This window comes from Cyrtonyx montezumae, unplaced genomic scaffold (genome assembly GCF_038088225.1).
Source record: "Cyrtonyx montezumae isolate F1298 unplaced genomic scaffold, pur_monq_1.0 scaffold_22, whole genome shotgun sequence".
NCBI lineage: Eukaryota > Metazoa > Chordata > Aves > Galliformes > Odontophoridae > Cyrtonyx > Cyrtonyx montezumae.
In genome coordinates, this window is record NW_027071959.1 from 2,480,925 (window position 1) to 2,494,674 (window position 13,750).

At 54.8% G+C, this 13,750-nt stretch overlaps 1 protein-coding gene across 1 annotated transcript; it reads right to left on the reverse strand.

Moving 5' to 3' along the window:
- Positions 1 to 831: 831 nt before the first annotated feature.
- Positions 832 to 5,976, reverse strand: POU2AF3 (POU class 2 homeobox associating factor 3). Its single transcript, XM_065738453.1, has 5 exons — positions 5,793 to 5,976; positions 4,270 to 4,364; positions 2,664 to 2,721; positions 1,733 to 1,959; positions 832 to 1,188 (listed from the first exon to the last, which is right to left on the reverse strand). Exons 1-5 carry the CDS (start codon positions 5,797 to 5,799, stop codon positions 859 to 861), a joined length of 717 nt encoding a protein of 238 aa, XP_065594525.1. The 5' UTR covers positions 5,800 to 5,976; the 3' UTR covers positions 832 to 858.
- Positions 5,977 to 13,750: the final 7,774 nt, after the last annotated feature.

Genomic DNA, 13,750 nt, shown 5'->3' on the forward strand with positions numbered 1-13,750 from the left:
CTTTCATTTGCTGCATGAGAACACCTTTGGGCAGTTCTGCTAAGCTCAGGCTAACGCAGCCAGCCCACGGAGAGGATGTGGTCATCCCATTTTCACCTGCAGCCTCAAAGATCTCATCTCAACCTTATCCTCCTGTGGCTGTTTAATGCCGGGGAGGATGGGCTTTGGGGTTGGAGCTCATCCAGGGGCTCAGCACTGTTGGGGGCAGGGGGTGACCGTACCCCCACAGGGAACCAAGTGTATAGGTTTAGCACTTCTGCTGGCTCTGAGGTTAATCAGGGGAAAACAGGGAAGAGGGGAGAGCATCACTGAAGGCTGTGGTGAAGGTAAGGTTGGGTTTTTGGGTATTTTTTTTTTGTAGAATGGAGAAAATTCCCTATCTGCCAGCAGTATGCATGTTGCATCCCCATCCATTTGAGCACCTCCAGCTCCGGGCAGGGGGAAGCTGTTCAGTTACAAGAGCCACCAGGGAACATCAGTGTGGCAGCTGAGGAGCTGGGGGTGTGCCAGGGGTTGAGGACTTCTTCTTTATCTTTGTGAGCCTCCATCGTTAACCAAAGAGGAAGGCACTGGCATTCAGCACACAAGTTAACTGGCATTATGAGTATGGCATTATTTATTTGTGGCGCTGACGACGTGGGTTTGGTAAAGCAGCTTGGGAGTTGTTAAAAACAAAAAAAAGAAAATAAAACAAAGGCCAAATAAAAAAAAAAAAAGCTACCCCCTGAGCACAGAAAGCAGGAGGACAAATGTAGTGACAACACCGTGTGTGAGTAGTGACGAGTACATTGGAGGCAGTGCAAACGTAGTTCCCAGGCATCAACGCCGACACGAAGGCAGCGTGCGGCCCCTTCCCCATTAGCTGTAGCAGATGTCCCAGCTCCTGTCCCGCCTGAAGAAGTCATCAGTGGGTGGCAGGCAGCCCGAGCAGTCCGTGCCAGGGCAGGGGAAGCGCTGCGGGACCTTGGGGTCGGCGTGGGGAGGGCTGCAGGCGGCACAGCAGCAGGCGAGGGGAGCGTAGGGGGACGGGGGGTGGCAGGGCCAGGCCTCTGCTGGGCAGCCGTAGGGTGCAGGGTCCAGGGCAGGGGGTGGGCTGTGGGTCAGGGGGGTGAATGGGGGCAGCTGGGGAGCGGGGCAGCTGTGGGGCAGTGTGTTGGGCAGATCAGCCGGGCTCGGGGATGCAGCAGCCTGCAAGGGAGAGAAAGAAGAAAACAGCGATTTGATTTGGGGTGTTGTCCTGGACAGGACAGCTGTCATTGGACAGGACAGCAGCAGGACAGCTGGGATTTCTGGCTGTGCAGAAGATGGGTTGGCCCCTGGAGGATGTCCGGGTTTCAGCTGGGACAGGGCTGATATTCTCCATATTGCCTGCAATGATGTTTTGGCTTTGGGAAAAATAGCCAATCTTGATAACACGCCAGTGTTTCTAGTTGTTCCTGAGTACTGACACACAGAGCCAAAGACGTTTCAGCTTCTCATGCTGCCCTGCTAGTGAGGGGGCTGAGGGACACGAGGAGCTGGGAGGGGACAGAACCAAGAGAGACAACCTCAGTGGGCCAAAGGGATGTTCATTCCCATACGACACCATCACAACAGCAGACTAAACCCAAGAGGCAGCTCCAGTGCTATGAGCACTAACAGAGACCTCCGAGCAGGAGCTCTGCGGGATCTCCGTGGGATGCTCTGTGCCGTGACCCCATCCCCAGCCCCCCTGGGAGCACGCAGTGCTTACCAAGCCCTGGTTGAAGCAGAGTGGGACTGGCTGGAAGGAATCAGAGATGTAGTGCGGTGGTGTCTGCAGCATACCCAGGGCCGGCTCGAAGGCCGCCTCCCCCTGCAGGTAGGAGTCCACCAGCTGCTCCAGGTGGCTGGGGCTCTCCTCGCAGGAGAGGCAATTTGAGAACTGCCGTGATGGGCAATAGTTGGGAACTGAAGAGATGGGTTCTGCATCAAAAGGAGCTGGGGTTGGGGGGAAGGAAGGTAAAGCAAGAAATAGTGCGTTATTCAGTATCTGCCCTCCCAAAGGGCAGTGAGTGCAGGTGTGAGTAGAAGTGTGTAGCTGGATGGGGGGGGGAGGAGTGAGAAGTACCCGAAGTACATCAACAGATGGAGATTTATCACCCTGAAAGACCTTGAGTGCATCTCAGGTTTCTGTATTAACATAAGCAAATTGATTCCTAAATATCGATGATTTAATCGTTTCCTTGTCTGCACAATGTATATATTCACACCTGCCCAACCCTTGAGGTCTCTTTGCTTTGGCTGCAGAACCCTCAAAGGATCTGAAAACCCCGATTGCCCTTCCCCCTTTCCTTGGATATCCTCGGAGATGGGGAAGGAGCTGAAAACCTGACACTCCTCTCACTGCTGCAGGGGCTGCCAGCAGAGTGAGAACAGCCAACTGAGTGCAGTGCTCCCAGGGACAGACCGTGGGCTGCAGCTCAGGGAGAGCAGTGCTCTCTGGGGCTGAGCATCCCTTGGGGAAGGGGCTCTGCCCTCCTGCAGTGGGAAACTGCACATAAAGAGCATTGAATTGTGCTCCTGCAGAGGGGAATATGTCCTCTTTTGGCTGTACTGCTGTCTCTCTTCCTTAACCAAGGGCTGGAAGGACTCTGGGCTGTGGGATCGTTGGGAAGGGACACTTGGATGGGCTTTGTACCAACCTGGGTGAGGAGGAGACACAGACTCTGCGAACTGGATGCTGCTGCTGCCCCAGGAAACCTGGAGAAGAGAAGGGGAGAGGAGGGTCTGGAGGGGCTGTAACGCAGGAGCATCTTTCTGCACACTGAGGTAAGCCACTTTGCTTCAAGCTATTCATGCAAACCTCATTTATCTCGTGGCTGAGGCATGGCAAGCTTCTCTGGAACTGACAGAGCAACATTCTTAGCCTGAGCCTCTCCTGATAACGGCGCTGGAGGAGCACACCACCAGCCTGGTGCAAAGCTTTCGATATAACATCGTATAAAGCTCTGCCTGCTGCCTTGCTGCTGGCACTGCAGCAGACACGGGGCTGCCTTCCAAACCGTGTCATGTCAACATGCATTCGTTCCCAGGACTGTGGATCCCTGGGGTTTAAAAGCAAGCCACTAACAAACGCAGCAATAGCTGTCTTGAAGTGTGACTAAAGGCGTTAGAGGTGGCCCTATAGCCAGGCACCTCTGGATCTCGGGGGCTGGTGCTGATGCTGTTTGAAATGCAACTTCGCTCCCCCCCAATGCAGCTCCGTGCCCCCATGGGAATGGATGGGATTCCCAAAGGATGCAGCAATCTGGAGCTGCTGGATCTGTGCTTGTTCCAGGAGCTGGAGGGGAGATATCTGTCCCAAAAGCAACGGGAGTGCTGATGCTTGTGGTCTGGGACTAGGATTTTACTCTGCAAATGCAAATCCTTCCTTCCCCCAACTCAGCTGTGAACTCATGCAGACTTCCACTTTTTCTCCTCTATTCAAAATGCACATAGCTCACTTCCCAGCTAACAGCTGCCTCTCCCCACGTGTTTAAATCACTAAACAGTGGCTGCTCTGGTTGCCGGTAGGACTGCCCCTCCTGGCTTTGACTGCAGATGTGCACCACAGCAGAAGTTTTTGGGTCCAGCTCAGGATGAGGAAGCCACAGGGGGAACCTGCTGCCTCCATTTGTCGTTTTCCTCTGCGGGTGAGATCAGCACCAAGGAAGGAAGGAAATCCAATTGCACTCAGCCCTGGCTGCACTGAGGCTGATTGGGAAGGAGGGGGGTGGGGAGCAGAGACCCCTCGTTCCCAAAGCCCAGCAGCTCCGTGCTCTGCTGGCTCTGGCTGCTCCGCCTTGTGCAATCAGCTGCCGCCAGGTACAGGGGGTGGGAGATGAGATCTGAGAGCCATGCCAAGACACGGTGTCACGAACCGGGAAGCAGGAATGATTTACGGACCTTTTTTATGCAAATCCCCGGTGCGGCTGGAGCTGGAGGGCTCTCACAAAGATGGGGAGCGTTTGCACACAGGTGAACCCTCTTTGAGAAGGGACAGAGCTCAGAGCAGCCCAAGTCATGCTGGACAACACTAGATTCCCAAATTCCCAAACCCTTCCCTGCGTAGTTTTAGCACAGCACACCTTTGCCCTGGAGGACACATCCTCCAGCTGCACAAGGCTCAGGTTTGCACCACTGCTGCGGTCCTGGCTGGCTTTCCTTCTTCCCTATCATCACCATCCCCCTCAAACCTCAGCAGCCCCCATGTCACAGAGATGACAACCTTGGCAGAACACACACAGCACACACCACGCTTTCACTCACCGCTGCTCCGGTCGCTGCCTGTCGTGCCCTTCTCTGCTGCAGTAGCTCCTTAACTGTGATCTTTACCCTGACACCTTGATACACTTTGGGCTTTCCTGAAAGAAAGAGGGGTAAAAAATCTTCTCAGGACAGACAGGAGACTTTTTGGGAGCACGTGGCCCATTTTCAGGCACCCCCTGCTTTGGGCTGACCAAGCTCTCTGTAATTAACCTGCGATGCTTTAACACCAAGCAGGTATTCACGAGGAAACAACCGGTGGTTGATCATGCACATTAACCATGTATGTTTTCTTCTTTGGTATCTCTTTTATTTTTCCCTCCAGGTGTCCTAACACCCGGCTCCATCTGGTGCTGCTGCTGCATCCATTTAAATCCCCCCCTCGTGTTTGCTGCTCTCAGGACCTGAAAATAGAAGTGGGAACAGCTTCGTCTGGCAGATGAAGGGCAGGAATCAAACAACAGAAATATGTGGGCGGTTATTCAGAAACACTAATAAAATGCCTGCTTTCATGCCTCCTTTATTGCAAAGCCTCGATTATCTCTTTGTTTCACTCCTTCTGTTCAACTCCCATTGCCTTCAATCGAGCTTTCGGGATGCCTTTAATCCAGTCCCAAACAGCCATCAATCACCAGTCGCTACCTGAGGAGGGATTTTTAGTACAGGAAATGGCAAAGAATTTATCTCATCTTAAGAATCACTTTCACCTGTTGTACTCATGCTGAAATCCTTAAAGCCTCTGGCAGTTCAGTTTCCGTCCTGACATTCTGTTTCCATCCCACAGCCGATCCTACACACGCTAATGTGACCCCAGCCCAGGCTCCCTGTCCCATCGATGTGATCCCACCGTAGGGGCTCTGCTCCCCCTGCTATAACCTCTCCCTGCTGCTGATGGACACGCAGCATCCCCCCCTCCTGTCTGCCCTCCCCTCGGTGCTCTGGCTGGGGGGATGATGCCAGAAGTGCTGTGTCCCCCCAGAAGCAGGGCAGCAGGCTCAGCCTGGGGCTGCTCCCAGGGGCACTTCACTGAGCTGCGCCCTCAGCAGAATGTAATGCAAACTCCCTTCCGCGTGCCCGACAGTCAGGAAGGGCACCCACCCCTCCTGCCAGTTTGGGATGCGCGCATCCTGCCCGCTCAGGGAGGCGGACGGGGCTGTCAGCTGCACCACGAACGTTCTCACCGCCACCCAACAGCTCGGGCACGGCCGCATCTCTAAGCTTTGGGGAGGGGGGTTAAGGCTGCCAGCTCCTCCGGGCTGAGGGATGGGATGCGGGGCCAGGCAAGGTGAGGGCAGGCTGGGGCACAGCCGAGGGTCCCGGCTGCGGGGCCGGGCTCCGTCGAGCAGCTCTGCCCGCTGAGCTCCGGCCCCGTCGGGCAGGAGCCGCTCGCTGCCTCCTCCCCGCTCCCCGCCCTCCCCGCTTCCTCCTCGCCCGGGGAGGCGATGCCGGCTCCTCGCACGGCGAATGACCCCGCAGAACTCCGAAACGGCCCCAAACCGGGATGGGACCGGGGGCCGGGGGCTTACCGGACATCCTGAGCGGCGGCGGCAGCGGCTCGCCCGGCGGCCCCGGCGCAAACAGCGGCGGCCTCGGCCCCGAGGAGGGGGAAGGGGGGCTGCAGGCGGCAGGCTGGGGATTGGGGGGCCGAGGGACCCGCCGGCCTCGTGGCAATGCCAGGTGGTGCCCGCTCAAATATTATTGTTTTATACCTACGGGTATAAGTTTGAGTTTTTCTCCCCTAATGCCAAGTATTTAAAACCTCTAGAAACCAATGATTTGACAATCAATGATTGCGCGATACTTTCAATTTGAATATTCAAAGGCTCCACAAAATGGGCTATCTTTTTGTGAAACCGAGCACATCCCCATCTAGCAGAGGGTCCGGGGCAATGAGATTCGGCGGAGCCGCCCTCCTCACTCTGTGCTTTTCTGACATTTTCAGGGTTTTCTCCATCTTTTCCCAAACGAAGCTGATGCCTCAAACCCAGCTCAGCGTTTTCCCCTCAGAGGCACAGGCTGGGCTCCAGCCCTCTCATATTTCATGTGCTACCTGCAGAGAGGACTCCGCAAGGGACCGAGTGGTTTTTTACACAATTTGTCACTTTTTAAGGGGAAATACTCCGGATTTCAGACTGAAATGGCACTGGGTGGATGTGGCTGAGCAGAAAGGCCACACTGGGCAAGCTGGTGGAAACTGCCCGGACCCTGCATCTTCCCACAGTGCTCCCTTCCCTCTCCCCACATGCTGGCCTGGTGTTGGAGTTTCCCTGCACGTTCCCCTAAATGCAGGCTGTGTGCTCTTTCTGCACGAGGCGGTCCCTCTCTCGGGTGCTGCAGCTCTGGCCTGCCCCGTGTGCTGCAAGCAGAGGGGCTGCAGCCCGGTGGGATGCTGCAGGTTTGGGACAACACCATCCTTGCTTAATATCGAGGTAATAGGGTTTTTTTGTTTTGTTTTGTTGTTTTTTTCTTTGTGTTTAATCTTCACCCTGGGCACCGCAGCAGTGTCGTGCCTTGGGAATAGCTGGCTGATGGCAGAAAGCAGGCCGGGCTGTTAATCATCTACCAGCTCTCAGTTGGGGTTATTGTTGCAGCCGAAACTTTTCTTCAAGTAGAACAAACCCACTCCGTTTTGGGGAGGAGTGGGCGCGGTGGTGATCCCTTCCTTTAGCACTTGTGCCAGGTGCAGGGACCCACTCCTGTGATGCAGTGTAGGGGGCTCGGTGGGGGCACGGGGATCTCCAGCAGGACCTGATGATGCTAAGTGCTTGCACTGCCAGGATGCTTCCCAGAAGCCACGGTGATAGTTGCCTCCGGAGCTGGAGATGCAAGGGGGAACCTACTTTTGGCATTTCCAGACACCCTGCCTCGATGAAGAGCCGAGCTCTGGAGTGGTTCAAACACCTCCAAAAGAGCTCTCCCGGCGCTCAGCTGCCGGTGCCGTCCCTGGGCCGAGTCTGCCTGTCCCCCAGGGCAAACAGAAAGGTGCGGCCCGAGGGCTTCGGGCCACGCGAAACCGCGGGGGTTGGCGTTTCCAGCAGGTCTGAACAGGGCTGGGGAATCAGGAAACGACAGCGGGGAGCGAAGCCAGGGCAGGACCGGAGCCGGGCGCTCTCGGCCGGCCGCAGCCGCGCAGCGGGGCTCGGCTATGGGGGACCGGGCTGCGGCCGTGGGGACACCTGAAAGCAGCAGAGAGCTCGCCCCGACCTCCGGCTGGGGGGAGGAGGGGTTGCGGGGTTACGAGGGCACGCTTACGGAGCGTGGGAAGTCTCGGTGGGCTGCGGGGGATGGAGGAACGCTCCGGGCTGTGGGAGAGGGGTGCGTGGAGGATCGCCTGCCCCATCCCTGCACGCCCGTGGGCGCTGGGCTTCCTCCGGGAGGGTTTCGCTGCTGCTCCCGTGGGTACCCGCACACGGCAGGGTGGGAAGGAAGGGGGCAGCCCACGAGGGGCAGAGTAGGACACGCGTGTTCGTGTGAGCAGAGCTACCTCTAGTGGCCGCGGCTGCACACCGGGCTCGGTCCCGGTGTCTGTTCCGGTACCGAGCCCTGGAAGGGGGTGGGATGGAGCACGGAGGGGGTCCCGTCCGTGAGGATTGCTTTCATATGCTAGATATGGTGCACTCATTGCCTCAGTTCTCACCCTCTGTTTAAAGGACCAGAAAAAGCACGCAAGTAACTCATGTGCTGCAGTGACAGTCTGTTTTCCTACTCCTGCATCTCTCGATGGCCTTAGAGGGGCCGTCCGTCCTCCTCTGCCCAGACAGAGGTGTGGTGAAGGGCTGGAGGATCGCTGTAGGGTGAGTGGAGCTGGTTCATGGGGAGCAGCAGGGGATAGGGGTGAGGAGCTTCCCAGAGTCAGCAAAGGATGTTTCTAGAGGCTTCAGCAGGAGCTGTTGTCTGGGGATAGGGAAAGCTGTTTATTTAGGAGCTGGTCTTGGTCGGGGAAAGGAGCAGTGAGATGGGAACAAAGAAAGTTTCTGCCCACAGTGACCAGCTGGGATGAACAAACCTGCTGTGGGCAGGAGAAAGGGATGGATGAGGGGAAACCACACCTGGGGAGCCATGGAGCCCCTCTGCCAGGGCCAAGCAGAGCCCCCTCCCCAGGTGGGAGTCAGTCTGGCTTAACCAGGACTGTCAGCCCAAAGCTTGTAGTGCCTGAGCCAGCACATCTTCACCTGCAGCAAGCCAAACGTGCTTGGGGAAGGGAGAGGGGTGAGCCTGTGCCTGGTAGCAAAGCCTCCTGCCTCCATCCCAGCCTCTCTCTTCTTTCCCGACTGAAGACTGAACAGGAACAGCACTGTCAGCTCCTGGCTTTGTGCTTTCTCTCTTCAGCTCCAGGGAAAGCTGGAAGGCACAGAGGAAGAAGGGATTTTCCATGTGCCACCTCCATCAGAATAGGTGGGAGCTGTGTTCATCACCTCTCCTCCCTTGTGGGATTTCGTATAGGGCTATCGGGGTCTTCCCTTTGTTATCACTGCTTTTGTGTTAACTCCTTGGAATACTTTCCTCTAGGGCAGTGTCTTTCTGTCCAACCAGCACAGAAGTCATTTATTTATTGGTGGGGAGGAAAGGGGGCAAAAAGATGTCTGAGTTGTGCTGCCACTGACCCACAAAAGATAAAGGCACGTTACCAAATGTCTCTTCAAAGCAAGGTAGTTCTCTGAGCGCGGCGCTCAGGAAGGTGTTGGCGTGGCTGTGAGGTGCTGTGTGAGCCTTGGTGCCATCACTATGGGGAGATTATCTTCGAGATTTCAAGCCTGGGGCCTCTGAGGTTTAGCAGATGTAGGCTAAGAAGAGATTTCAAAAGACTTGGGCAGAGCTGGCGGCAGAACTATCAAGATAACTGGTTTCTTTCCCGTATATTTCAAGGTCCCTCGGCACAGCCACAATGCTGAGCAGTTATTTTGGCATCAGCACAAAACAGGTCACAGTAAGAGTCGATATATAAGTCCTTGGCTCATCAAAACAGGCTGAATCTGCACGACCTGAGTACCGGCCCAGCTCTGTCGTGTTGCATTTCCCTGCTGCAGAGCCTCTTGTGCTGGCTCCTGGTGAGCAGTTGTCTCTAGCTCCTGGCCGGGTGGGACAGCAGCACTGAGTGCAATAATAGTAACAGCAATCTCCTCTTGGCCTCAAGGTAAGGAGAATTAGCCTTGAGTGACCCTCGTGCTCAGGGCGGTTAGTTCCTTCTGTGCACTGTGGCAAAGACACCTGCTCCTCGGGGACAGAGCTCATCCCCGGGGCTGTGTGGAGCTCTGCATCCAGACTCTGGCTGGCTGGTGATGGTGGCATGGTGGGTGACGACACCATGCTGTGTTCGGTTTGCATAGCGCAAACAGGAGGTTCCTGCCGCAGCAAGCAACCAAATTCAGAGGTTTAGATTTGAATTAAATTTGCCAGCACTAAGACTTCCTTTTGGTGCTGAGGAAGGCTTGCAGCTGCTCCCTGCTCCAGCATGGAAATGAGCCCCGAGCCCACACGAACCTGGAGGTGGCAGGAAGGAGCCCTGCGGCCTGTGGGCAGACAAGATTCACCCCACAGGGTTGGGGCTGCACCTGCCCAAGGCTGCATGTCTGTGTGGTGTGGACCACAGAGGGACCATTGCTGATGTCACATTGCCCTGCAGAGCTGGAGCTGCCACTTGCAAATCGGCGCTCAGCAGACACCCCTCTTGCTGTGTGCTCTTTCCCCTCCCATGGCGATGGCATCTTGATGTCAGCTTGTGTGTATTCTCTTCTGAAGGTCATGGTGCAGCCCTCTGCACCAGGGTTTGGGCTCCAGTCTTCCCAACACTGCTGTTTGACACCCCTAACTCTGCATTTGGGAAGGACTGCTCCCACCCTCATTCAACTGCAGCCCCTCTGCAGCCGCCCCCCCCTGGCTTTCCCTGCAGCAAGCACACACGTGTTGCAGGGTGCTAGTCTGCCTCCTGGCTCCTTATCGGGTGATGAATGGTGTGGCTTAATTTAAGCCCATTAGTCCATTTCCTCCTGCATGACTTCCTCTCAGCGCTGTGGGACTGGGCTAGCTGGGCTTCTGCTGCACATCTGCTTAGCATCACCACAGCCCACACGTGTTCAGCTGTCAGAAGCCCTGGCCCTGCACACGCTGGGGCTGCACCATAGACCTTTCCTTGCACAACAAAGATGCACTGTTTTTGGAGGCAAGATCGTGCTCGAATAAAAGATGCCGCTCAATTAGGCGCCGTTAGAAACACACAAAGGGTTGCTTGGTTATCTGCTGTTTGCTTTGACTCTGGGTTGTGTTATCTGTCAGATAAAGAGCTGCTCTTGCAGCTGTTGGTTCTGTGATGTGTCGCAGCGTGCGAGCATGTTTGCCCTGTGCAGCAATGCCTTTTGTCTATCAGAGGGAATTAGCAATAAGGCTGATTTTTGCATGAGATACACACGACTGCTGAGCTTTGGGGTATAAAGCAGAGGTCAACAGAGGAAGCAGTGCCTGTTTTATAGCTCCTAGGGCTTTTCATTGTGCTCGTTGAAGTGCTGAATGGAAAAGCTGCCTCCAGAAAAGGACCGAGTAAAGCTGATAGTCCTCAGGAGAGGAGGGTGGGTTTTGAAATGAGTGCAAACGCAGCCATTCCTTCCCAGTGCTCCCCGGAGAAGTCTTCCTGAACGCCTGCCTGGTGTGGGAGCACGTGTGTCCCTGTGCCTGTCCATGGCTGGGGAGGTTTGCTGCCTTCCTGCACTGCTTGAAGGCAGCTCTTGTGTGGTTGGGTTGGGTCTGTGGCACTTTTCTGCCTGTTTTGTCACAAACAATCAATGCACGTGAAAGGAAAAGCACTTGAGAGTCCCTTGGAGGTTTGTCCCTTTGTTTTGCTGAAGGCAAAAAGCCTGAAGCAAATGGCCCGGGGGGGGAGGGAAGCATCACAACTCCCAGCGTGTGCCTTCTGCTGCCCATAGTTCAGATTCCTGCTTGCCTGGATAAAGTCTTGTGTGATGGGGAAGTTGTGTGCAGATGGAAGTGTCAGCACAGTGTATTCATCTATTTTGTGTGTGCAGGGTGGGGATGTACTCTTAGCCCCCATTTCTGGCAGCAAGTTGCCTCCCTTGCTCTTTTTCTGTGCTGGATTTGCTGGGGAAGGCCACCACCCCATGCACACCGGGAGGGATCTGTAGATGTCCCCTGAACCCCTCTGTACCCATTCCTGCTCTGCTGTGAACTTACTGCCCTGACCTCTGCTTTTCCAGGCTCCCATAGGGTGGAACCACTGAGGATCAAAGTGCCCTTCAGCCTGGCCCTTGTGCTGCCCCACCACCCCTGAGCAGCTCAGTGTTCAGACCTGTGCCTTGGCAGCCCCAGACCCACAGCAGGTCGGGGTCATTGCTTCCTTAGCACAGCTGGGCCTCTTCAGAGCTGGCCAGGAGCCTTGGCAGACACCCCAAAAACTTTCCAATGGGGTTGGCCATCACAGACCAGGATGTCCCTATGGATGTCCTACTGCAAGCCCAGATGGCTGCAGATGTTGTATGACTGTGCAGGATGTGGTGGCAGGGGTGAGATGAAGAGTGCCCAGAGTTTAGGGAGAAAAGCCTGTGATTTCATGTTTGTTTAACATTAGCACATCACTTTTCAAAGGTCTGATGGTTTTGGATGCTGGCAAGCTGGAGAGGTGCACATCCAAATGCAGCAAAGGTTGGACACCCTGAAATCCCCATGCCACGTAATGCTCATCTAGGAACAGAGCTGAATCCCCCAGCAGCCCCACCTGAAAGCTGTGGGATGCTCTGGGCAGGAAGCTTTCTCCTGAGTCCCTCTGCCCTTTGGGGTTGGGGCAGAGCCACGCAGCATGCTCAATGTGCAGGTACATGTTCCTCACAGCTGGAGCTATGCATGTAAGTAACTGCTATTATATGCAGCAGGCTGGTGAGAGCTTTGTCAAGATGAAAGATGGCTCCGAGTCCTTTGTGGGCTTCTCTTTTTGTCTCCTTTATCCCAGCTGATGGGCTGTGCCACACGACTCACACCTGCAGAGCCAGGGAGGAGTGTGCAGATGGGCTTTTATTGAGGTCTTCCAGAGAAAAACTGAACTTTGAAGCTAATCCCTTGGATAACACCAAGCTGTGTTCTCCCAGGGGAACACAAACAGCCACTCCACAGCTGATGCATTTGATGTTGAAAAGTGGGATTTACCATTTTCCCTGACTGCTTTTTCAGGATGCTGTTTGGCTTCATTTACCACTTAAATTCATATGGCATTGTATCCCCAGGTGCATAGATATGTGGAAAGCGTAGGAAGGGATAAGCGGAGGGTGCAAGTAATGCAGAATCTCAGTGCTGGCAAGCTCTACACCCCAGTGTTTTCTGCTGGGTGTGGAGATTGCAATTTTGAGGCAACCTCACCTTGCATTTGATGTTTGGATACTGACCGGAGTGAGACTTCAATCCAATCTGGGCACAAAGCAAACACTTTGCAAGAGATACTGCTCCCAGAAAGTTTATGATCAAAATAGTCAGAATAGAGGTGAGTGCAGACTGCATCCTGCCCAGTCAGTATCTGTGCACAAGCCAGGACATAGCCAGGAATGGATATCTCTTGCACTTGGGAGGGATCTGTCTGCTGGGAGGGAGAGAATGTCCCTGTCCACCCCTCCTGCCATCCGCAGCATCTCAGATCTGGCTGAGAGGTGCCAGGAGGGCAGTAAGTTCCAGGCAGCTTGGTGAGGTGCAGGCAGATGTGAGGTCCCAACAGCAGGGAGCTGTCTCTGCTTTGTCAGCAGCAGGCACAGCTTGCCACCTGACTCCTGACAGGCTGTCCATCCAGTTTTGTCTCTTGTGCCAGATACCTATGTACTTTGGTTTGGATAGGAGACAGAAATTAAATCCCTGCACCATCCCAGCTAATAGCTTTGCACTATCTGGCCAGTCCAGGTGTTTTCTGTCCCGCTGACAAAACAATGGCATGGAAAACAACAGCAGATCCTGTAGAAAAGAATTGAACAGAGATAAAATAAAAACTCAGCTTGCCTTCTGCTAGGTGGGGCTCAATCCTGAAGTTCCGTTTTCATTTGACAAAGCATCAGATCCAGCTGTTCTGTGTGATTCAATGAGTTGGGACGTGTGCTGTGCATACAGTAGGCGTTATGAAAGCAATCGTGTGTTGATAGGGCATGCTTTTATGGCACCTTTTATACCCATTTAATTTTAGCATGGCATCTCCCTGTGCCAAAGCAAACGTTCCTGGGAATCCTATCTCTATTCGCTACAGCAAAAGCTTGGCTCAGCAGATGCAGCGCTCAATGGGCGTTTGTTTATTCCCAACCGCCGCTTCAATCCGTCCTCTCCTTACAGAGAGTGCGTTGCATTGTCTCCCAGCGGGAACCACAGCACTGCTGGATGGTCGGGGCTGTGTTTTGTGTGCAGCCCGGCGCCCAGGTGCGTGTGTTCTGGTTGCAAACGGGAGGAACTGTGTGTACAACAGCTCGCCCTCCGCTACTGTAGTGGTGTTTGTGCCAAAACCCACACCCCT

What these genes read in the sequence shown, in the direction of transcription:
- POU2AF3 (XM_065738453.1), bottom strand. An exon ending in TGTGTCTCCTCCTCACCCAG is followed by an intron (nt 1,960 to 2,663) that starts GTTGGTACAAAG and finishes CCCCAACCCCAG; the next exon opens with CTCCTTTTGATGCAGAACCC. An exon ending in TCTGCTTCAACCAGGGCTTG is followed by an intron (nt 1,189 to 1,732) that starts GTAAGCACTGCG and finishes TCTCCCTTGCAG; the next exon opens with GCTGCTGCATCCCCGAGCCC.